Raw genomic sequence first — 24,542 nt, forward strand, 5'->3', positions numbered from 1 at the left:
TGACACCCCAACCATAAAATTATTTCCACTGCTATTTCGTAACTGTAATTTTGCTACTGTTATGAATCATAATGTACATATCTGATATGCAGGATATCTGATATGCCATCCTGTGAAAGGGTCCTTCAACCCCCAAAAGGGGTCACAACCCACAGGTTGAGAACTATTGATCTAGTCAAATTTTCACGTGTGTCTATGTACAGTGACCTCAGAATCCAGAAAAGAGCATTGGATCCCATGGAGCTGGATTTACTGGTGGTTGTGAGCTACCCAACAAGAGTGCTGGAAGCCAAACTCAGGTCCTCTACAAAGAAAGAGTGCATCGTTCATTGCTGAGCCACCTCTCAAGCCCCTTTACCTACTCAAACTTTTTTTTTAATTTATGTGTTTGCCTGAATGCGTATCTGTGCCTCATATGCATCCTGTACCCACAGGGGCCAAAAAAGGGTGTCAGATCCCTTGAGTCACCATTCGCATGCTGGGAATCAAGCCAGGTCCTCTAGAAGAGCAGCCAATGCTCTTAACCACTGATCCATCTCTCCAGCCCCTCAAACTTGTATTAGACGTGAGACCATCATAAAAGTCTCTCTTTCAAGTGGTTCTCAGTGAGAGGCAGGGCACTTGTAGGCCTTTCCGGCATCTAACAGCCTTGAGGAACTGTTTGTCAGACTGAAGTGCCCAAAGAAACTAGGCCACTTCTACAGGTGACCCTACTGTCCCCACTAGCAAGTCGTTTCAGTCCTGTGGCCCTGACAAGCTAAATTGGGAAGTTAACATATTTACACTGAAATCCCTCCTTGGCTGCTAACCTACGGCCACAGGCTAGCGTTGGTCTATAAACGTGACATGGTGACTACCTTATTCATATTTTCTAGCCCATAAAGTATCAGGACTGCTACAGAACCCTGTGTGCTTACCTGGATTTCTTAACTTAGTGGAGAGCAGTCCGTCCCACAGCTGTTAATTGAATAATGATGAGCCCAAATCGTCTCACAACCCAGCCCCTCATCCAACTCTTGATGTGTAAAGCATCAGAGAGTACGTTCACTTCCTGTCTGAAACACACAACTTAATCCAACCGCGTTTTGAGATTTACGCCTTAGCCATACTACTTAAAAAAAAAAAAAAAAAAAACCTTTCCCTGTGCTCGCTTCGGCAGCACATATACTAAAATTGGAACGATACAGAGAAGATTAGCATGGCCCCTGCGCAAGGATGACACGCAAATTTGTGAAGCGTTCCATATTTTTTATAAAAATAAAAAAAAAAATCTTTCCCCAACGACCAAATTACTAAAGAATACATGGTAGAGAAAGGGTTGCATTTCAATAGAACTAGCTTTATTTATTATTCATTTTTCAAACAAAAAGAATGGCCTATAAGCAAAGGCAGATGCGGACTGAGGGGGTGGGCGTGGCCTGAAGCTTACAAAGGAGTTGCTGTGTCGTAATGGAAACAGCAGGTTAGAAGAAACAAATCGTGCCGTCTTGTCTGGTTGAGGCTTCTGGAGATTCGAAGTTAACTGGAAAAGTGTGTTTTTCTTTAGAAAAGGTGCTCTGCCGAGTCATCAGCAGGAGAGAGACACGAAGGGGACTTCGGGAGAACTAGTGGGCCGTGCAGCTGGGGAGCTGGCATCAACTCACGGTCTTCTCATTTTCCCCATTTTCTATAATTTTCCTCTTCTTTTCGTCTGTCTTTTTCTTGAAGATGTTATTCCGGTAAAACTGAAGCTCTTTGATGCTTTCGCTAATGTCATCGAGTGCCCTACAAGCAAACACACCACACTGAAAAAAAAGAATGTCCCAAGCCATAGAGACGAAAACAGCGGCTTCTTGCGAGCAACCTCAGAACTGCTTAGTGTGAGTGCCACAGTGGGAACAGAAAGGAGCAGAAAGAAGCACCACCTCGGCGGTACTAAGCCCCCGGAGCTGGGGTTGGTTTTATTTTATGTTTTACATGTAGGAGATTAAATATCCCCACTATTTCAGAGGTCTAGGATGTGTCTGAGGTGGAGGGGATCTCAGCTTCAAATGACTTTAGGAAGAAGTTAACCATTTCCTTTCTGAGGTTCTCTCCAAAACATTTACTAATGTAATATGTACATGGATTCCTAGGAAGAACCTGTACTACACATATCCTATCTCTGCGACGTAACCAAGCGCATTCACAAAATACTTACCAGAAGCCACGAACCAGAGTCTGGGAAACACTATGGAAAACTTCGGGGTGTCCCTGAACAGAATATACCCTCATACTCTCGGCAGCTCATGACTCAGGCCGATTATCAGACTATCAGAGGGTACCTAGTCAGAAAGGTGGTTCTGCCTGCTTTCTATGCTAATATGTGCCATGACCCGTGGCAGCCTGCCTCCACCTAACAGCCTTGCTTCCCTGACGTGCTGTTTCTCCGCTGTTGAAGCCTGAGAAGTCAGGTGACCAAGATTATGAAAATGGTGCGCAAGTAAATCTATACACTGTGGTAGGCTCAGGGCCTCTTCCAGAGAATTCAGTGTGTGCCCATCAGTGCTGGGGTGGGTTTTAACGTATCCATTTCCATGACAAAGGCAATAATCCGCTTTCTTCCTAAGTCATATAGGTATGATAGAGGATTGAAACTCAAAAATATAGTCTTTCACCCCTAGCTGAGGAGCCATTGGCAAGTGATGGCTGCAGGGGTGGGGGTCATTTTTCCTCATGGCAGGGCCACTCATATTCTGGTGGATGACCCCACATCCATGCATGAGCAGGCAGCACTAACTGAACTCAGTGGGTTATTAAAAAAAAAAAAAAAGGGAAAATGGGTGTGGTGGTGTACACTCAGGAGGTTGAGGCTAGTAGCCTGGTCTAAATAGCAAATTCCTGGATATCAAGGGTTATACTGAGAGACCTTGTCTCAACCCCAAATGTGTACATGTACATACACACCACACACACACACACACACACAAAACCAAACTATAAGACTAGGAGGGGGACCTTTCAAAGGAGAAGGGAAGTGGGGAATGAAGTGACACTTGGAAGGGTGGGAATATGGGGTAGTTTGACGGAGATTGTAAATATGTATGGTACCGTCAAAAATAATTTTGAAATATCATTTCGAGATATACATACATACCTATATCCCCTCTAGTTAACAACACATTTTTCACACATTATGTGTATATGCATTTGTGGGTCAGAGGTCAACCAGGATGACGTCCTTAAGGATGCCAACCCACTCTTGAGACATGGTCCCCCATTGGCCTGCAGCTTACCAACTAGGCTAGAGTGGCCGGCCATGGGATGCTGGGGGTCCCTTCTTTGCCTCCTCAGTGCTGAGAGCAGTGTGCACCACCCAGCACGTCACTGTGGGTTCTGGGGATGGAATCTAGGTGTGCTATTTTTCTGGTGAACTATGTGCTTTACCACCTGAAGCATCTCCTCAGCCCCAACAATGCATAATCTCTTATCACAATACTGAACCCAGAAAAAGATCAGAATTCTCAAAGCATTTTCAGGACCTGCAGTGTGGCAAAGCTGGGCCCAGTCTTGGCGTAAGTTTACATATACTTATGAGCTATGCCATCTTGCATGAATAGCCACATTTCTTTGTAGGAAAGTCCAGTGTATCACGGAGGCAAGTCTTCATCAGATCTACTTAGGGGCATGATGATGAACAATGTAGGTGACCTCAGCTTCCTAAACTGAAGAGCTGGAGAGATGGGTCAGGAGGTAAGGACACTTTTGCCAAGCCTGATGACCCGAGTTCCACTCCCATGACCAACCATTAAAACTCGGCTCCATATCTTCACCCATGCACCATATCCACACACACACACACGTGTGCGCAAGTGTACACACACAAGTAATGGAAAAAGAAAATCAATAAGATCTGAAAAAAATTCCAAACCTCCATTGTTTCTGATAAAGTATCGGAGACCTGACGTAGTACACTATCATTTGGGGATGCCCCCTGTGAACACAATAGAAGGCCATTCTAGCTCAGGGACTGGTCTTTCTGGGATGCCTCAAACCGTACACTACAGAGGACCAGTTAAGTAGACCAGTATTCAATGTTATCGACTAAGTAAATCAGTAAACCAAATGCTTCCTTTGTCCTCACCAGTCAGCTTTTCTTTCTAAATGGCTCCAAAATGTAAAAGAAACAGTGTGGGCCTGAGGTTGCAAGCATAGACACACCCAAAAAGCAATGTGTCTAGGTAGGACAATGGCCTGATACAAAAGTTTACAGTGTCTTGACTTCAGATGGCCAGGCACCTGCATCCTCTGGAAGAAGGGAGCTAACAGTGCTAGCTTCTACAAAGGTCACAAATTGCTTGTCTTACTTCCAAACCAAGCTTTAATATTATAACAGATTATATGGCTCAAAACAACCCCCTCCCCTGGCAAAACAAAACCCTGCCAAAGAACAACCATGCTGAGAACACAATCTAGAAGCCTAGCCAGATCCTTGGGACCCTTACTGTCGGAAAGCTATCTTTCCACGACTTTATTTTGCCCAATAAAGAATAGAAGAGAGGTTATTATTTAAGTCAGGACTTGGGTTAAGTGTGTGCCAGCCCTCAGTCCCAATCTTACCTGTGCGAAGCTGCCTTCTTCGGTGCAAACTCATAATCCTCTGGATACCAGCGTCTATACACAGTAAAAATCATAAACTCTCAAAGGAAGCTGTCTCCAGCACACTGAGCAATCACCTTCAAGTCATCTGGCTACTGGCTTTTGTTTGTCTGATACAGGGTCTCAGGTACGCCAGGCTGCCTTCCTGGTCCTCCTGCCTCCACCTCCAGAGGACCACAATCACAGGCACCTCGCTTGGCTTGAGGTGCTGGGGATTCGAACCCAGGGCTTCCCACGGACTAAGGAGGACTTCACCAACTGAGCTATATCCCAAACCTCTTCAATGATTTCTCCTCTCTTCACATTAGAAACTCTTTTGAAACAAGTCTGTCAATGTAGGGGATTCCTAAGTCTCTAACATCAACCCAGGCCTCGCCACAACTTCTGTCCTACATATCTAACTGTCTGCTGAGCATCTCCACCTGACCCACCCGACACTTCTAATTAAATATACAGAAGACCACACATCCTTCCTTCCCACCCTCAAATGCAGCCCTTACTCTCAATTGCTCCTCCTAGGAGCAGGTCCACCATCCACCTGCTTCAGCCAGAAATGTCAACCCCTTTCTCTGGCTTCTCTTTCCTCGCTCCCTCATCCACTCACGAAGCATCACATCTGCTGCCCTTGGCAAATGTTTAATCCCTTCCCAGGACCCAACGGCCATTTCCCTCACTTGTTTTTCAGTCCCTGAGATGATATCCGGCCCCTTTCTTCCCACCACTTTCCTTGCCACTTTCTGAGCGGCACAATCTGATTTTTCTCACCCTTCCGTAACGCTTTCTCAAAGGAACTGCATTCCTTATTAGATGAAATCAAACATCTTGAGCAGGCCTTTTCTGGTCCAGCCTTGTTCTCACTGCACCTTTGCCAATCTCAAGCCTTCCACTTCAACATTAACAAATAATCTGTAATTTTTTGAACATACATCTTTTTTTCTTTTCTTTTCTTTTCTTTCTTTTTTTTTTTTTTTTTAAACAGGATCTCACGTAGCCAGGCTGGCTTCCTGATTTTCTGATCCTCCTGCCTCCATTTTCACCAGGGCTGGAATTACAGGTGTGCACTAAAACATTCCTGTGTATGCAGTGCTGGGGGCTTCAAGTTAGAACTCCCTGCATGCTAGGCAAACACTCTAACTGTGCTACATCCCAGCATCCCTGTGCCTTCAACTCCCTAGCATCCTCCTATCTCTGCTTGCATTCAGGAATCTCTCCTCATTCAAACCTCTTTCAGTCTCACTGAAAGGCTGTGTGCTGGATAAAACTTTCTGATTCCCCCTTTTCTTCCAACACGCTGAGCTCCCCCCAGCCCCCATATTCTGCATGCACATTCCCATCACACAAATCACCAGGCAGTTTATTTTTAGGGTGTTTTTTTACACCTCTGTCAACTCACTAGATCGAGCTACTGAAGGGCTTTTCATCTCTATGTTCCCAGTGGGTAGGCCAATGACAAAGGTTTAATGACATCTGTGTGGAAGACTTCTGACATCTCTCCCACGCCTCACCACTCCGAATAAATAAGAGCCCGTACAAATGAGACTGGGGCGAGGAAGACACACACCCACTCAGCACCCTCCAGTCTACTCAACTATTTTGTACAAATTCTCCATTAAAACATGCTAAGGAGGCGATAGAACAGATCCTAAGCAGAGCCCTTACCTGCACAGCTCTTTCACAGTGCTCACATCAATTATCCTATAATGCAGATGTTTCATGAACTGGGGCATGTATTTGTCAAGAAACTTCTTATCTGCATGAACTGAATTCCCTAGAAAGACACGAAGCATACCGCGTCTGCGCGTTTCTAACAGTGTACAGCATGACATAAACATTCACAGGTCATATTGAAGACGGAAGTTAATTTTTTTTTTTAAAAACAGTTCCTAAAAACTGATGTCGCCATCAAATCTGAGTACTTCCGATTAGTTTACAAATATATGGATTCCCGGCAGGTCACCAGTCTAGCTCGCAAAAAACTCAGAAGCGGCCTCTCCTGGGCAGAATGATCTTCTACCATTCCATGAACTTAAAGCGTTTAAATCTGTCACTTTTCAAGTTCATACCGGACATGCAAACTTGTTCCCAGTGTCACGAAATCCACACTACTAACACTAAAAATTTAACTGAATCATTTAGTAGACAAACCTTTATTTTACATTCCAATAGTTTTGACAAACCATAGCCATATTCAGGTTTTCATACAATGATTTATATTATAAACACTGGATTTTAAACGAGAACTTTAAAATGACATCAGCCGCATCGGCTAAGGGAGAAAAAAAAGATACAATATATGATCTCATATATAATGCCCAAACTTTTCTTTGTATTTCGAGTGTTAAGTTACCGTCTCAGTCTACATACACAAGTGCAAACACGCCCTCCCAGAATATTCCCTTTCTTCTGACAACCAACCCTTTAAAAATTCTCGCATAACAGACCTGGTCTCTTTAAAGTCAATGTCACAGGGGTGAGGCAGGGTGGGGGGGGACACAGGTCAATGACTTTAGACTAACCAACTGGAGACAAAATAGCCAAATAAAATATATACGAGCACTGACTAAATTTTGGTTCAAAAACAGACACTTTAGGGTGTTTCAAATGTAGGCTGGGTACCACGGATATCCTTAAAGGGTGCTAATAATTTCCAATGCAACAATAATACCGTGTTACATGAGAAAATGTCCTTACTCTTAGGAGCTGCTTGAGAGGGACTTTGGGAAGGAAGTATCACAAAGCCTGCAGTTTATTTTCAAATGTCCAAAAGCAGCAAAAAAAAAAAAAAGGAAAACCAACGTGACAAAGGTTAACGATGACAAAACCCAACTTTTCTGTGCATTTGGAAGTTTTTTCCAGAATAAAAATCTGGGGGGAGTTTTGGCTGAGTTCGTCTGTGTTTCTCACTGCTCAGATCGAGATCCAAGCCATTTCACCAATACACAAACGTGAGACGTGTACTCAAACCAGGGTGGGTGGAGGGCAAGGATGGCCTCAGCTGGGTTCTCTGGAACTCGGGAGCTCCCTGGCCTCTTTAACCACTATTATAGAGGACTATCTACAAGACAGACATAGGACTGGATTTTACCTGCAAGTGGACAGAGCCCCGGAGGAGTCTGCTGTCGTACAAAGGACAGAAACTCATATTCTGCCTGCTGCAATGTAATTGTACTCTCCTTCACTGCCTTGGTAAGACCAGACTGCAAGAGAGAATCCCCAGCCCCACCAGAAACACATGAAGTCAGTTTTCAAAAGCATCTAGAAATGAAACTTCACTTCTAAAAATGGGCAAATATAACCACAGCTGGACCAGTTTGGGGGGGAGGGCTCAAGATTGAACTGAAGCTGCCATATTTACACCAGTGCTGCTTCTAAAAGACTCCAAACCAAATGAAGGTATGTTCCTGGTTGTCAGGATCACTTCCACACAGTCAGAAAAGATGGCGCTCAGAGTCCAAGGCTGGAATCTCTGACAGCTAAGAGAGCGGCAAAGATGGCGCTCAGAGTCCAAGGCTGGAATCTCTGACAGCTAAGAGAGCGGCAAAGATGGCGCTCAGAGTCCAAGGCTGGAATCTCTGGCAGCTAAGAGGAGAGCGGCAAAGATGGCGCTCAGAGTCCAAGGCTGGAATCTCTGGCAGTCCCCTTCTCTGCGGATCGAGGTCTAACCTTATCCATAAGACTGACTTGAGTAACACTTGGAATTCCGCAATGCATTCGCGACAGACTGAGTGTAGAAGAGAGAAAAAGAGGACATTCGGGAGAAGGTGTTCTCGAGAGGTCCCAAAGATGAAAAGTGAACGAGCAAGCAGCTGCCCAGGCTTGCCAAGCCATCTTCCTCTAACCCTTTCATAACACCATCCACCAAGGGCACAGGATTCGGATGTGGGAGCAACAAGCTTGTGACTGATCCCCAAAGCAGCACTCTTGTTATTTGGTAATGTTACCTTCCCATGATGCTCCTTGCACCAATCTGACATGCTGTCCAGCAACTCATCCGGTTGTTTGATAATCAGGTTGGGACCCTGTGGGTGGGAAAAGCCATTAGTCACCAGGAAAATCAACAGAGGCTGGGCATGGTGATGCACACCTTTAATCACTGAGACAGAAACGGATCTCCTCGACTTTTGAGGCTGCTGGGTCTACAGGACAGGTTCTAAGCCAGCCAGAGCTACGTAAGAATCAACAGAAATAACCCTACTTTCAAATTGTATTTATTTATGGGTGTATTAGGGAGAGGGGTGTATATGCACAAGCATGTGGGGTCAGAGGGCAATCTTGGGTGTGGTTCCTCCAGGAGCCATCCACCGAGGGACCTACGGCTTGCCAATTAGGCTACCTAGCAAGCCCCCATAGAGACCCCTATTTCCACCTCCCTGGAACTGGAGTTACAGATGTGCACCACCAGGCTGGCTTCTTTCATCGGGGTGAGGATCTAACTCAGGGTACTCTGCTTTTACAGCAAGCACGTTACTGACTAAGCTGTTACCCCGACAACATCCTTTCTTTTTTAAATACATATTGATATCTGCATACAAAATATGAAGAAAATACAAACACTTTGGAGAAGATAGAACTGAGGAAGAGAATCAAATAGACAACGGATTGCTATACAAGTCCTGGGAATCAAGTTATAATCTGTAGTTCTAGTTTGATATTTAAGAAGCTAATATTTTTAAAGATATAACTAATATCTGAAGAAAAAACTGGCCCTCAACTTCTCAGTTCCATTTACAAATTTCTTTAAATTAAGAAAGTCTTTCAAGATTTCGTTTTAGTTATGTACATGTGTGTGCCTTTGCACATGTGTGCTGGTATCCTTAGAGGCCAGCGAGCACAGCGCCCCTGGAGCTGGAGTTATAAACTGTGAGCTGCCCATCAGAGATACTGGTAACTGAACTCAGGTCCTCTGTAAGAGCAGTACATTGCTTTAACTGCTCAGCTATCTCTCTGGCCCTTAAATTTTATCTGCACGCCACACACACACACACACACACACACACACACACACACACACTTGTAACAGAATCATCATGGAGGTCAAAGAACAACCTGTGGGAGACAGTTCTTTCCTTCTACCAGTTGAGTTCTGAGATCAAATTCAGGTCATCAGTCTTGGTCACAAGCGCCTTTACCCACTGAGTCAGTCTGCCAGTCCTCCAGTACACTCCAGAGTCTAACAGGAAGCCTGACCAGTAGAACTAAGCTAACCACTCCTCATAAGAAAAAGGTCATAAGAAGGTCTAGCTTTCCTCATCAGGGGCTAACAGAATGCAAGAAATTACAGGCAACTTATGTGAACTCTGCAGAAGACTGTTACTTAATGCAAGGAATTATGACTAGTAAGGTGGTAAAAATGGATTTCAATTGCTTTGAGGAATTCAAGTTTAATCAACACAGCTTATCTCCTTTTTTAAAATTTATATTGAGTTTTTATTTATTTCTATGCAAGAATGTAAGTGTAAAACACACACACGTGTGTGTGTATGTGTGTGTGTGTATATGTGTGTGTAAGACACAGGACAGGAATTGGTCCTCTCCTTCCACCATGTGGTTCCTAAGGATTGAACTCAGGTCACTAGGACTGGCAGCAAGCAAAGGCCCTGCTGAGCTCCTATAGCTGAAATTGAACAGCTAGTCTAAAACAGGCCTACTATCTGAAACTGAATTGTAGCCAAATACAAAAACAGATATTGATAATCTCGGTGGAGAAATAAAACAAACATTTAAAAAAACTAAAGTACAGAAAAGACATACTACAAATCTACTGACTTCTTCTAGACTGCCCTTTGGCAACCTAAGACATTCAATTAAGCTTGCAAAACAGGATGCTTCTAGCAGCAAAAACAACAAACAAAACAAAACAAAAAAGCCAAAAACCAAAAAACACATTCCTCAGACCCTCACATGAGAATAAAACACACTTTCCACACAATTGACATCTCTTAAGTATTTTCTTTAGCACCCTTATCCTCATCTGACTTAAGCCATTAAACAAATCCTCTATTCATGAGCAACTGTATGGACACACACCCGAAGTTCCCCCAGGGTACAGATCAACCAACTGATCCATTAAATCATACTTTGGGTCGTCAAAGAATCTAAAAGAAAAATACTTCTTTGGCCAAGGCTAAGCAGAGCTGGTAAAATAACAACACTTGACTGTTAATCATCGGTCAGCTGCAAGCCAGAAAGATAAGCAAGCCAACCTACAGTTCGGTGCTTGATTCAATTACTTCTAAGTTTTAAAGAAGTTGTTACAAGAAATATTCTCTGGTTCTCTTCCAGATGTTAGATAGGTCTGATGCCACTACAAGACAGGGATTCATCTCTAATGTCCCTTTTTCGTTCTTTTTTGAGTTTTGTTGTTGCCGCAGTCATTGTTTTGAGACAGTCTCACTGTGTGGTCCTGGCTGACCTGACACTCTGTAGACCAGCCAGACCACAAACTCAGAGAGATCTGCCTGCTTCTGCCTTGCAAAGCGTGTGACATCATGCCCAGCTAAGAATGCCTTATCTCCTCTGCCTAACCAGGGAATAAAAAGAAGTTCTAACTAGGTTTAGGAGATGTCTACCGCTCCAGCATCCATCCAGCCTACCCTCTGAGAACGTGTTATTAATAAGACTCCCCTTTCCACCGCATCCCTACTCTCTGCGGGTTTGGTTGTTGTTCTGTTTGTTGTGCAGTTTTATCCTATATATATATGTATGTGTCTGGTGCAGGTAACCATGGAGGCCAGAAAAGGGCCGCCAAGTTCTTTGGAGCTGGAGTTATGGGTGCTTGTGAGACACCTGATACAGGAAGGTACTGGGATACAAATTCAGAAGTGTCTAGAAGTGCATCAACAATGGTCTAGGACCCTAACACAGCCATGCAGGAAGCACACATCCAGCTGAAAAGGCAACCAGCCATCTGGAACAATGGATATTGTCTGTGAGGATTCAACCAACTCAGACCTAACATCATCTGTCTGTTAGGAACGTATATGGATTTTTTTTTCCTTATTCCTAGTGTAAAAACTACTTCCATGCACAGACATTGCACAGGCATGCTGCAGGAAGAATGACAACAGGCAATCTAGAGGTGATTCCAAGTACGCATTAGGTAAAGGATGTAGGCACATGAGACTTTGGTCCCTACAGAGGAATCCTGGAACCGAGCCCCTATGAGCAGTGAAGGGATGACTATATATGGAATTAAAGTCAAAGCTATGATATAAAGATGGAAAACTCTGGAAAAGGTCACCTGACAGGACCACAGCTGGCTGGACTACTGGTTAGGTGCACTTGAGACCATGGATTTGGAGAGTAGTTTAACCAGCTTCCCCAAAACCTAGCTAAGTCCCCCAGATTTCTGTAACCCAATGTCTTCAGGTATAAAAAGAGCATCATTAACAGAACCTACTGATGGCCATAAGAACCTTCATGGCTATTTAGCCCTCAGAAGAAAAAGATACCTTTGTTTCTATAAATTTCAATTGAAAAATCTTATAACTGGTTCTACTTCAATGTTGGTCCAAGTACCAATTCTAACATGTCCTAGCATGATATGGTGAACCTTAATCTACATAGACCTCAATCCACTAAATTTTTCAATCTGAGTGGAAGAAGCCATCTTTAGATTCCCAGTGCCCTTTAAGTGGTATGAATGTATTTACACGGCATCACCTACTTCAGCCAAAATGTTCAGATCAGAGTCGGTTATCAGACAGGCCATCTCAATAATCTGATCCTTCTCAATGTCCAATCCTGTCATCTGCAAAAAAAAAAAAAAAAAGCATATAACACGTGAAATCACTTTTTGTAAACCTCTTCTGCCCAAGTTTAATAGAGATACCTTTGTGCGTACCCCACTTGCATTCTAGGATCAGCAATGGCTGATTCCTGCGCAGAATGGAGGTAGTGAGTTCTGAGCGCTCGGAAGCTGCAGAAACTGCAACAGACACTATAACCAGGGAGCTAGAGCTATTGGCAAATGTGTTTGTCCTGGGAACAGTCACAAGGTAAACAAGATAGACACCACACTCAATTACAGAAAAGTGAGCTCACTAACATTACCTATCTGAAGTTTATGAAAGTTTCCTATTTGTTCCAACATCTGATCTTTTATCATAATCTAACATAAAAAGTTAACAACTAAACTCTTTTTGTAAGGAGAAAACTGGGGCTCGAGGCAGGCCCAGGTATGAATGTGTTAAAACTAAAAAGGGTTCTGTTCCCAGTGCCCTTTGAGTAACTTGAATCTTCAACTGGGGCCTCAATTTTCTCTTTTATGGAATGAGGGGTAGGGCTGAGTCATCTCCTGAGTACCAACTAGCTTAAGCAACCTAGTTTTTTAAGGCGTGGGGGGGGGGGGGAAGGATGAGGGGACGCTCAAGTCGCTGTCCTCACTCCCACCCTTGATCCTGAGCCAGAGACACTAGAGCGTTAGGCAAATTCACACCTGGGTGGAGGTCGAGGCTGCTGAGAGGGAAGACACACGGATGGCTCCACCCAGATGGAAAGAAACCCCATAGTTCAACACAGTCCCAGAACCGCGCAGAACTCCTAGCTCGGGCTCCCGGTGCTGTGCTCACCTGCCTCACCTGACACCCGGACCCCCGCCGCCTCCTGGAACAGGTGGGTCCTTCGGTCCCTTGCTCGTCTCCCCGCACCCCCAGCCGGACTCGCTCACCTCCAGGTCCACCCAGACCATCCGCTGAGCCATGCTCTCCCCTGCCGCCATGGCTGCGCCACCTTCGCTGACACCTCGAGCCTCGAACTGCCCGTGCCTGCCACCCACGCCCCGCAACAGCCTGGAGCCCAGGGATACGCCTAGCATCACCCGGCACGAGCCGCCACGGCCCTAGCCCCGCCGGCCCAACGCGCGCAGGCGCCACAGTCGCTAAACGTCGCAAACCCACGGGGAGGTGCCGGGAGAAGACTACAAGCTCCGAAATGCCGTGCGCCGACTGGCCCTCCACAGCTATACTTGGCTGCCGAAAGGGCTGGTGGGAGTGGGAGTCCTTGGTCCAGCCGCCAGCTCCCCTCCCCCGCCACGTGTTTTCGGATGTTACGGGACTCGCTTGTATTTCATTGCTAAAGTTTGTCTGTTTCCAGGAGTTATCACTCCTTAGTTTTTATTAGTTCTGAGCCGCGGAGATGAAAAGGTTTTACTTGAAAAAAGAATCTGATTATCTGTTTAAGAATTTTTAAAAATGCATCTTTCCCTTATTGCTACCTCCCCCCCTTTTTTAACCTGCCCCTCCCTTCCACGTATTGAGTATATTTCTTATTTACTTAGAATCCGAGAATGACGTGCTATTTTGAGCTACAAGGCCAAATCCGCCATCATCGTTTAGAAGTCCTTAAATGGGCTCTTGTCTGAGAGATGACTTTGCACATATCAGGTGTTCCATAAATGTTCCTTTTCCGTCATTGGCAGAAGCCTTGTCTCAGGTTGCCGAAACGTGTGGGCCGTGTTTCGGTTGTTAGATCCTATACTACTCTACTTTTAAACTTCTCAAATTATGCCCTTGTATGATTTCTGCAGCCGACTAAAGCCGACTGAAACAGCTCTGCCTGTTCTGTCCACTCTGATTCTGTCATCCATTCTGGTTTTGATCAAAAGGTTCTTAATCTCCCACTAAGGCTGCGGTTTTCACCAACTCCGCTGGAAGGGACCATGTCGGGATCGCTTACATTTTAGCTTAGTAGCAAACACCTCTGCAAAGGGCAGTTTTGTCACGAACGTGCTCAGTCTTGAATCACATACTTTTTCTGAAAGTTGGGTTGCCAATAATTACAGAGCTGTGGTTGGTGGCGTAGTAATTCCTACCTGGTGAGCTGGTTCTGTGAGAACCATTGTTGCCCAACCAGAGCTGCAGATGCTGCAACCTACTAGTGGATTTTTGTCTACTCAACCTGCCAAGCTTGGCCAGAGAAACGGAAAGATCTTGGAACCGTGTAGGAGATGGACAATTTCTCTGCAGATAGAGATGTAAGTTATATAACAGCATTGCCTAGTGAAGCATACTGTTATACTGCTTGTAGTTTATAATCATTTGTGACCCTATTCATATGAAGGAGAACTCCAGTAGCTTATAGAAATTTGTTTTGGGGTTTTGTTTTTTGGGTTTTTTTTTTGTTTTTTGTTTGTTTGGGTTTTTGTTTTGTTTTTGTTTTTGTTTTTGAGACAAAAACACTAGAGATTCTAGAGAATCTAGAGATTCACTAGAAAACCCTAGGTGGCCTGGGACTTTGCCTCCTAAGTCCATGCCTGACCATATAGAAACTTTTATCAGCTGGGCTTATTACCACTCTAAAGTACCTATTTCTTTACATTTTGAAAGAATACCTTCTGCTTGCCACATCTTTAGTCTGGAGAGATGGCTAAAAGGTTATGAGTACTTGACTGCTTTTGCAGAGAATGTAACCCCAATTCCATGGGATATGTTGTCCTCTTCAGGCTTCAATGGGCACCAGTAAAGACACACACACACACACACACACACACACACACACACACACACCACAAATAAAATCGATCTTTTTTAAAAAACTGAATTTTTGGTTTATCAGCCATGCCCATGATTTTTTCTTTGAACAATTAATGGTTGAAAGTACAGCTATGTAAATATATCACAGGAAACCCTGTCTCAAAAATCAACAGAAATGATGTGTGGACTTTTGTGAAGTGTCCATGTTTATTCAGCTATAGTAATATGCTCCTGATTCAATGGTAAGTACAGATTAATGTTGTTACCATAAATAAAACACTCATTTCCCCTAAATTCTAAAGAACTCATAAAACAGAAAATGGTAAAGGAAAGTGGATTTGGATTTATACATAGTTTCATCTAACTAGAGATACTGGATAGGTATGCTAATTTCTTCCCTTCCATGTCTATAACAATTTTTGGAATTTGTACAAATCCATGTGGCAAGGCTAGAATATTGTGAATTTAGCTGTGAGATAGGGTCTTTCCTGGAAGGAAGGAGACGTGACCTAGAAGTTGCATGCACTGTCCCTGTTTTCTGCTATAGAAACAGGGTTTTGTCTATTTGTTTCATTTTTGTTTGAAAAGGGGTCTCACTCATTATGTAGTCTAGACTGGCCTCAAACTTATGACAGCCTTCCTGCCTCCCAAGTTCAGGGATTACAATCATGAGGTAACATCTTTGGCTCCAGAAATTTTTTTTTATTCATATCTCCTCCACATTCATTATTAAAAATAAAATAAGCTGAGTGTACCTTGTATACAATGGCCACCCTGGTTTTTATTAGATGTGAAGTACATTTTATGTCAATTCAGTTTAACAAACACAAGCTAAGTACTTAACACATATGGCACACTGGACTACAAAGCTGTTGGAATTTGGATCTGGAAGTCTGTCAAAGGCCAGAGTGTTAAAGGCTTGATTCAGCATCGTGTGGAGAGCTTGTGAAAAACTTTGAAAGGTGGGACCTCATGATAGATCTTCCAGTCACTGGAAGTATGACCTTGACAGAAATAGTGAGATCTCCACTCCTTCCTCCTGCTCGGTTCCATCTCAGCTGTGTGTGGGGAGGCTTGATTCCACAGCATGTTCCCCGCTAACATGCACCACCCTACCACAGGCCCAAAAGCAGTGACTCCACCTGACCCTGAACTTAAACCTCTGAAACTGTGTGCCAAAGCAAATCATTCTTTTTCCTCAGCTGCTATCACAGGTACTTTGTTACTCTAATGGAAAGCCAACGCAAATGCCAAAGAATTCACTTCCGAAGTTAGTTGATGTTCATTACAACTGGTTAAAGTAGGGGTCTGTGTATTCATTTATTTATTTGTTGGTTGGTTTAGGATTGGGGGGGGATTGTGTTGGGGGAGAGTATGTCAGCTCACTGTATTACAGTTTGGTAATACAGTCTTTCATGGCAGGGAGGTCCTGGCATCAGGAGCTTAAGGAAGCTGCTCAAGTTGAATCCATACTCAGGAAACACAGAGGTAAATCTAAGAGTTTTAATTTCTAAAATTAGGGTACTTTATTTTTGATCTGGAGCTATTTCTTTGATAAGTAAGGAAGTGACTACTTTCCTATCTGTGAAATGTTCCGAGATAATGGAACAAATGGGAAAAAAGCCTCTGTCCTTGTCACCAGGAGCTAGCTCACCCTTTTGTTTCTCGGGCAAAGAAATATTAATAACATTTATAATATTATACTAATTGTTTGTTTTTCTAAAGAAAAGTATAATGTACACTGATGTCAAAATAAAGCAAGATAATAACGTTTGTAAAGATGTTTTAATTATGCAAATTTGCTGAAGGGCATTCTTTACCAGATACACAAAAATTGCATCCAAATAATCACAACTCAAGATATCTGAATTATACTGTTAAGCACAAAAACGACTAAGTGCAACGAGAGAGGTGAAATGAAAACAAACACTGGAATCACACTCAACTAACAAACTGATTACTTGCTGGCAAATGGGAAGGAGCAGTTAGAAGAAGCAAGAGTGGAGTGATAATTCTCAACATACAGGTTTTTTGTTTTGAGTCATGCAAGGATATCATTTATTCCAAGGGCTTAAAAACTTTAGAAAGAACACAAGTAGTCATACTTTAACATGGATTATCAATACATCTTTGTATATCAAAATCAGGATTAACAAAAATTTTACAATGGCGCCAATTTTGCCTTTCATTTATTGGGACACAAACTATGGTTGCACAAGTAGTTAGATCCCGGCCACCTTTTCTATTATCATGTAGAGAAAAAAGTACTGAAATTACAAAATCAAACAACCTGGAATTTTTTATTTGGTGTATTGGTTCTGTTGCTGCTGCTAGTGTTTATATGTATAGTGTTTATACATATGTGGGGAAAGGCGCACGTGTACACCACGTCAGGAATCAGTTCTCTCCTTCCACCTGTTTAAAGGCATGGTCCCTCTTACTGTTTCTGCCTTGCTCTATATTCCAGACAAGCTGACCTTTGATCCTTCAGGCAACTCTCCTGTCTCTGCCCCCCATTTCACTGAAGGAATGCTGGGATTACAGATGCATGCAATCACATACAGCTTGGGAGCGGGGGCATTTGAGACAGAGTTTCTCTGTGTATCCCTGGCTGTCCTGGAGCTCACTCTATAGACCAGGCTGGCCTGGAACTCAGAGATCCACCTACCTCTGCCCCTCTCTGCCTCCTCTGCCTCTCTGCTTTGAGAATGCTGGATTAAAGGTGTGTGCCCTACAAGGCATTCTGCTTTTTTAATGTGGATTCTAGGGAATTGGACTCAGCTAAGTAGGTATGAAGCAAGTGCTTTTACCCACTGAACCATCTTGCTGGCCCACAATTTTTTATTTTACAAAAGTAAACCATGAGTGGTGGCTCTCTCCTGGGAAACGGAGACAGGAGATTTGTGAGTTCAAGGCCATCCATGGCCATATAGGGAGTTCAAGACCTGCCTAGGTTATATGAGACCCTATGTCAAAGGAGAAAACAAGTTTCAAATATCAGGCCATCATATCAACTACTGTTGGGTGATATTTTTACACTGTTTGAAGATGTGTTGCTGTAATTGGTTTAATAAAGAGCTGAATGGCCAATAGCTAGGCAGAATTTCTGGGAAAGGAAAAGAAGGAGTAATCTAGGTGCACAAATTATGCCAGATAGAAGCCAGGGAGATGACAGGAGATGAACAAGTTGAAGTAGAGGATAAAAGAGATAATTTAAAAAAAGAAAAAGAGGTAATGTATTTGGGGGTTTCTCTGTTATGCCCCCAACCTGCAGCAGCTTCTAAAAACTCATCTAGAGGCTTAATATTAATTACAAAATGTTTGGCCAACTAGCTCAGGCTTATTACTAACTAGCTCTTACCTTTGACCTATTTCTATTAATCTATGTTTGCCACATATCTCATGGCATTACCTGCGCTCTAATACATCTTGCTCCTCTGGTGGCTGGCTGGTGTCTCTGCTGACTCCACCCCTCCTCATCTGAGGTCTCAGTTTGATTGTTCTGCCTAACCTTATCCTGCCTGGCTATTGGTCAAACAGCTTTTATTATTAACCAATGAGAGGAATACATATTCACAGCATACAGAAAGATCATTCCACAGCAAGCCATGCTCGTGGCAAGATGTAGATTAATAAAAATGGATTAATTTAAATTACAAGAACTAGTTAGGGGGAAGTAGAAAAAGACAAGATCTCCTGAGTAAATTGAGAGCATGGGGACCTTGGGAGAGAGTTGAAGGGGAGGGGAGAGGCAGGGAAGGGAGCAGAGAAAAATGTAGAGCTCAATAAAAATCAATAAAAAAGGAAACATACACACATATGTGTGCATACATATATGCACATATTTATATATGCAAAATGAATATAAAAAACTAGCTAGGAACAAGCCTAAGCTATAGGCTGAGTTTTCATAATAAATAATAAGTCTCTGTGTCATTATTTAGTCCTGCTAGCTGGCAGGACTGAGAAACACTCGCTACAAATACATATCCCCTTATGTTGTCACACCTAATTCAAGTAAGCAGGGAAGCAAAGAACCTGGTTTCTAGAATTAGACTGATTAGCTATGAATTTGGCTCCACTTAGTATATAATCTTTGGAATTTCTCTTCTATAAAACTGTTGAAAATGGTTTAGCATGCAGTAATAAAACTAGTTTCTAAGAAAAGAATTCACATTTACACATTAATGTACCAATACTCAAGCTAAATATGACAGCATAATTTTATATTTGCCAATCGTTTCTCCTTACTGATATCAAAATTCATAAAAATTAAATATATCTGTATAATGCTATTAAAAAGTGATATGATAAAGCTTGTTTTGGTCTTAATATTAAAAGTCCAAGGAAAAACTGACTATTATATAATTAAAGACACAGGATATAAAGAACATTGAACAGTGCAAACTGCAAAACATCATAATTAAACCTCAAAAAATGTATATATGTTCAGACGTTTATTAAGAAACAAAAGAGAAGAAATGACTTATTTTTTAAGTTTTGTTTTGCTTTTGACAAGTAGAAGCATTTATTGTAGGATGATCAATAGAGATAACTAGCAAATCCACTGCCTTCATCTCAAATACTATTTACTTGCAATGAAATACTTTTGAAATATACATTAATATTAATGATATTCATCATACTAGGCAAAAGATCAATAAGATTTATTCCTCTAATTGAAACTACCTTCCCTGTGATGGTTAAGATCTGGGGGATTTTGCTTTGAAGATTTATTTTTGTTTATATATGTATGTGTGTGCCTAATCTATGTGGGAACCCATAGAGGTCAGAAGAGGTTGTCAAATCCTCGTGCTGGAGTTACAGATGGTTGTCAGCTGCCCAGTACATGTGCAGAGAAGCAAACTGTGGTCCTCGGGAAGAGTCACACATACTCTTTAACAACTGAATCATCTCTCTGGCCCACGGTTTAGTTTTGTCAACTTGGCACAATCTAGAATCACTTCAGAAGGAAATCTCAATTAAGGATTGTCTAGATTAGGATAGGCCATGGACATGTTTTTAACAGATTATCTTGATTACATTAAGTGAGAAGACCTGCCCACTGTGGGTGGCACCATTCCCTCGGCAAGAAATTCTGGTCTGTGTAATTTAATTCATAGCCCCCTGCTCTTAACTGTGAATATAACTGTTTCAAAGTTCCTGCTGCCTTGACTTCCTCACAAAGATGAGCTGTAGCCTGGGATTGTAAAGTAAAATAAAACCTTTCTCCTTGAAGTGACTTTTGTTTAAGCATCTTATCACAGCCAAGAGGAACCAAATTACAGTCCATTCCTTAAGCGGTACCTCCCCTTTCCCGTAAACTCCCTACCCCAGGTTCTTTTGCCCACATCCTACTTCGATGGGTTCAACGTTTTGAAGGAAGAGTAGGGTAATCTATTTGTAGCACTTGAAAACTAAAGTTCAAGAGAAAGAAGTAACAGCACAGAAGGAGAGTCTGTATGCTAGTGGTGGGACAGGGAAGTAACAGCACAGAAGAGTCTGTATGCTAGTGGTGGGACAGGGAAGTAACAAGAAGCAGGAAAGCTGCCTAGTAGTATTTTTTCTTTTTGTTTTCGTTTTCCTTTCTTTTTTGGGGGGATGGGTGGGTGAGTGGTTCTTTTTCTTGGGGGAGGATGGTTTTTTGAGTCAGGATTTTTCTGTGTAACAGCCCTGGCTGTCCTGGAACTCACTCTGTATACCAGGCTGGCCTTGAACTCACAGAGACATCAACCTGACTCTCTGCCTCCTGAGTTCTGGAATTAAAGGCATTCTCCACCACCACCTGTCTCCAGTATTTTCTTGATAGAGTAAGGGAGAAATGATGGTACCACATAGCTTTGTGCTCTGTCACCTTAGCTAAGGTAGTATGATGGTTTCCAGAATGTCCCTTCTATTGCCGTTTCTACTTAGAGTTGGCGTTGAATGAATTTGGGGCTTTGTTGCTAACTCTGGGAGAAAGCCTAGATACTTGGAATTTCTCAAGTTGCAGCAGTATTTTCATTATGATTTTCAAATGGTGAGCCCTGAAAGTTTATGCTACTGAGGCAGATCAAGGTGGAGCATTCAGGCTGGGACCAGGGCAGCAGGCAAAGGTCAGCTATGTGATTACAGGGTTGGGGCTCTAAGCTGCATATTAGCTTGAACCTCCTGGGAGAGAAGCAAGATTGGGTTCAGTGACACAGTCAAAAACCCAGCTCTGATGACTACTTTATGGAACTTCAATCCAAACTGAAAAATGTACAGATTTTATTAGTGTATGCTTCAGTGTGTTTGCCTCAGGACACCGTAAGGAGGTGGGGAAAACGCCTTGTTGCGCATTATCGCCTTGGGAATAAGATCCTGGTTGTCAGCAGGTACCGTTATCTGCTGAGTCATCTTGTCCGCCTGCCCATAAAAATTCTGAGTGGACAATAAAGCTCAGACATGTTTCCTGGCTGACCGTGATGCTTTGCTTTGCTAGGAAGGTGATCCAACCCGAGGCCAAGGGAAGAAAACACAGAAGCGTCACTTCTGAGAACTTCCCTGTTTTCCTCCGCATCTCCTTTGGGAACTGCTTTTCATTTTGACCTTTTGCTATAATAAAATTGTGTGTAGTTTTTTCCTGAATTCTGAGTCTTTGTGGTAAACTCAACACTTAAGGTATAATGGAAACCCCTGAACTTTGTAGCAAATCGGTCCGACCTCTGGGTGGCCTGGGAGTTTCTGCTCTTCCAGCTCCTGTCTGAATTGAGGGTGGTCTCAAGAAGACTCTTCATCAGAACTTTGACCCAACTCTAGGAACTTACTCAGAATATTGATGCTGTTGACCAAACAGAAATATCTATGAGAACGGGAGACAGAAACTGGTCAGGTATGGTAGGGCCCCCAAAGCAGCACTTCTCGGAATGCCCTCCCTGAGGCCAAGAATGCCAGAAAAGAGATGTGACTCCTATATGTTTTCTCCTAAATGAGCACCTTTGCCTAAAGGCCAGAATGAGAATGAAACCCTGCACCCAGGTGGGCCACCTGCTACATTGTTCTCTCCAGGCTTGCCCAGCCCATTGTTGTCACATTCCTTTAAAAAAGGGCACTTTTTAAAGGACAGCTTGGTTGCTGTGGAATAATCCTTCTGTACAGTGTGAATATGTATTACTTTCATTGGTTAATAAAGAAGCTGATTGGCCGATAGCAAGGCAAGGCAGGATGGAACAATCAAACTGAGAATGATGGGATGAGAGAAGGGTGGAGTCAGAAGAGTCGCCAGCCAGAGAACGAGCTGGAGACAGAAAACGAGCTGGAGACAGAAAACGAGTTGGACACACAAAATAGGATTGAGGACATAAGCCACAGGACAGCACAGAGATTACTAAAAATGGGTTAAGTTTTAAGAGCTAGTTAGTAATAAGCCTGACCTATTGAGCAAGCATTTATATTAAACTGCAGAGTCAATTATTTGGGAAGCGACTGTTGGGTATTTGGGAACAAGCAATTGGGACAGGAAAACTCTGTCTACACTTTATATTCTTTTTTTCTGGGACATCCTTCTGCTATCCAGGAGCACTGCTTTATATCCCTGACTAAAGCTCCCACCTATCAATCTGTAATAAACTTGTAAACTTCACTCTCTTTGACCTCTGAGTTTCATCTTCTTAATTCCTGAGTCAAGAACCTGGAAGCTACTTAGGTGGCTACTGAGTTTCTGAGACTTCACCATTCTCAGAGACCTGATTTCTGTCATCAACAAGATGTTGCAGTTAAGATATATAACTTAGAGCCCCATAGGCTCTAGTGTTTGGACACTGATCTCTAGCCAGCAGCACTGTTGGGGTTATGATCCTTTAGAAGGTGGTCTAGCTGAAAGAAATAGACCACTGGGGAGCCGGGGGTCCTTGGAAGTTATGAAGCAAACAAGCAGCTGTCACATACTCCTGCTTGGACCTATCCTACCATGCCTCCTACTCTGTAACAGAAAAAAACAAAACAAAACAAAAAACAAAAAAAAACAACAAAAACAAAACCAAGTTGCCTGACTGGCTATATGCCTTCTCATCTATGGCAGTTGAAAATTCCCCTAGAAATGTACACGAAAATACAATTCCCTCCTTTATTTCCGCCAGGTATTTTGCCCACTGCTACACAAAATAAGGTAACGAAAATAAAACTGAAGTAGCAGGCCTGGCTCTTAGACTTTGGAAGACATTGCAGGCTAACAGGCACTGTGGCACTTTATGCATCATTTACTGGTTGGCTGGCTTAGCTCAGCACGGGCAGTCTTAAGACTGTGTAGTTCCTATCACATGGAGCACAGAACTGCACATCTAAGACTGAGACAGATGAAATTTCAATTTAGTTTCTAGCCTTTTCCAGTTTCTTCCTGTTCAGTTTTGCTCTTCAGTTGTCCCTGTCAACTGACAATCTCACCAACTCATGGTGACTTCAGACCCAACACCAGATATCGGCCAGCACATCAATTTATCAGCAACAAACCTGTGTAAGTTTGCATCGCTATAATAAATCTCTCCTTCTACATCAGTTTTGCTATGCTAATTTTATTGTGACAGATAGAGACCATCCATTGACTTAAGAATAAACAAAAACCCCGCTGGAAATTAAACAGGAATGCTATGGCTCTACAGTTTCCCTGACCCTGCTGCACATTATTTTTAATACTGACACTAACAGCCCCATCACTGAGAATTTAGGGTACACCCTAGACACTAAGTATATTCTTTTTTAAAGAGGTTTCTGAGTTATACTAACAGAGCTTTCAACTGTTGTCTATATTGAATCCTGAGGCTCTCTTGCCCTGTTTATAAAGTACAGATATTTAGTTTATTAGTTCAACTGAGTAAAACTGAAGGAAAATAATCACTGGATCTTCCAAGGCTAGTCCCCGCCCCATTAAGCCAAGATTATTCTGATCACCTATGGATCAACATGACTTAGTTCAAACTAGATAAATGCCAATAAAGTACTAAGTGTCCATGTAGATACCTAGAAATATCAGGGTTTTTTTTAGAAATAAAACTGCTTAAGCAAACTATTTTAACAAACAAAATCTTAACCTATGCTATAGTAATATTTCATTTGTATTCTAATATATAAAGCTTGCTTGAAGATCAGAGAGTAAAACAGCTGCCCTGGTTAGCCTTACAGAAACCATGCAGTGGTGACACACACCTTTAATCCCAATAGCCACACTAGCCTGTCATAGAAACCAGGTAGTATGGTAAATGCCTCTAATTCCAGTGATGCACACTTTTTGTAGGAATACAAAGCGGGAGGAAACAGTTGACAGACACGGTCTCATTCTGAGATTCCTAGAAGCAAGATGCCATTTCAGACTGAGGTAGAGGTAAAAGCCAGTGGCTGGCTGTTTTGCTTTTCTGACCTTCATGTTGAACCCCAATTTCTGTCTCTGGGTTTTATTAATCTGGCTACACTATGCCAGGTGGGGACACAGAGCCTGGA

The 24,542-nt window shown here is 42.8% G+C and overlaps 1 protein-coding gene, 1 long non-coding RNA gene and 1 other non-coding gene across 3 annotated transcripts; 2 read left to right on the forward strand and 1 right to left on the reverse strand.

The window, feature by feature from the left end:
• The first annotated feature begins 1,143 nt into the window (after positions 1-1,143).
• LOC125389171 (U6 spliceosomal RNA) lies at positions 1,144-1,250 on the forward strand. The gene has a single exon (XR_007228408.2). It is a non-coding gene; the product is annotated as a U6 spliceosomal RNA (small nuclear RNA).
• A 68-nt stretch (positions 1,251-1,318) lies between these two features.
• Rexo2 (RNA exonuclease 2) lies at positions 1,319-13,485 on the reverse strand. The gene is made up of 7 exons (XM_048416831.3): positions 13,286-13,485; positions 12,284-12,367; positions 8,559-8,636; positions 7,703-7,814; positions 6,277-6,385; positions 4,579-4,632; positions 1,319-1,764 (listed from the first exon to the last, which is right to left on the reverse strand). The coding sequence occupies exons 1-7, from the start codon at positions 13,430-13,432 to the stop codon at positions 1,635-1,637; spliced, it is 714 nt and encodes a 237-aa protein (XP_048272788.1). The 5' UTR covers positions 13,433-13,485; the 3' UTR covers positions 1,319-1,634.
• A 198-nt stretch (positions 13,486-13,683) lies between these two features.
• On the forward strand, positions 13,684-21,698 carry LOC125388627 (uncharacterized). Its single transcript, XR_007228296.3, has 3 exons — positions 13,684-14,590; positions 16,512-16,577; positions 21,553-21,698. It is a non-coding gene; the product is annotated as an uncharacterized LOC125388627 (long non-coding RNA).
• The last annotated feature ends 2,844 nt before the right edge of the window (positions 21,699-24,542 follow it).

Source organism: Myodes glareolus, chromosome 4 (genome assembly GCF_982192425.1).
Source record: "Myodes glareolus chromosome 4, mMyoGla1.1, whole genome shotgun sequence".
NCBI classification, from domain to species: Eukaryota; Metazoa; Chordata; class Mammalia; order Rodentia; family Cricetidae; genus Myodes; species Myodes glareolus.

Excerpts from the sequence above, each read along its gene's own strand:
- Rexo2 (XM_048416831.3), bottom strand. The coding sequence starts at position 13,432 with ATGCTAGGCGTATCCCTGGGCTCCAGGCTGTTGCGGGGCGTGGGTGGC. Across the intron at positions 7,815-8,558 it reads GCAAGGAGCATCATGGGAAG|TCTGGTCTTACCAAGGCAGT; the intron begins GTAACATTACCA and ends TCTCTCTTGCAG. Across the intron at positions 1,765-4,578 it reads AAGAAGGCAGCTTCGCACAG|GGCACTCGATGACATTAGCG; the intron begins GTAAGATTGGGA and ends GTTTGCTTGTAG.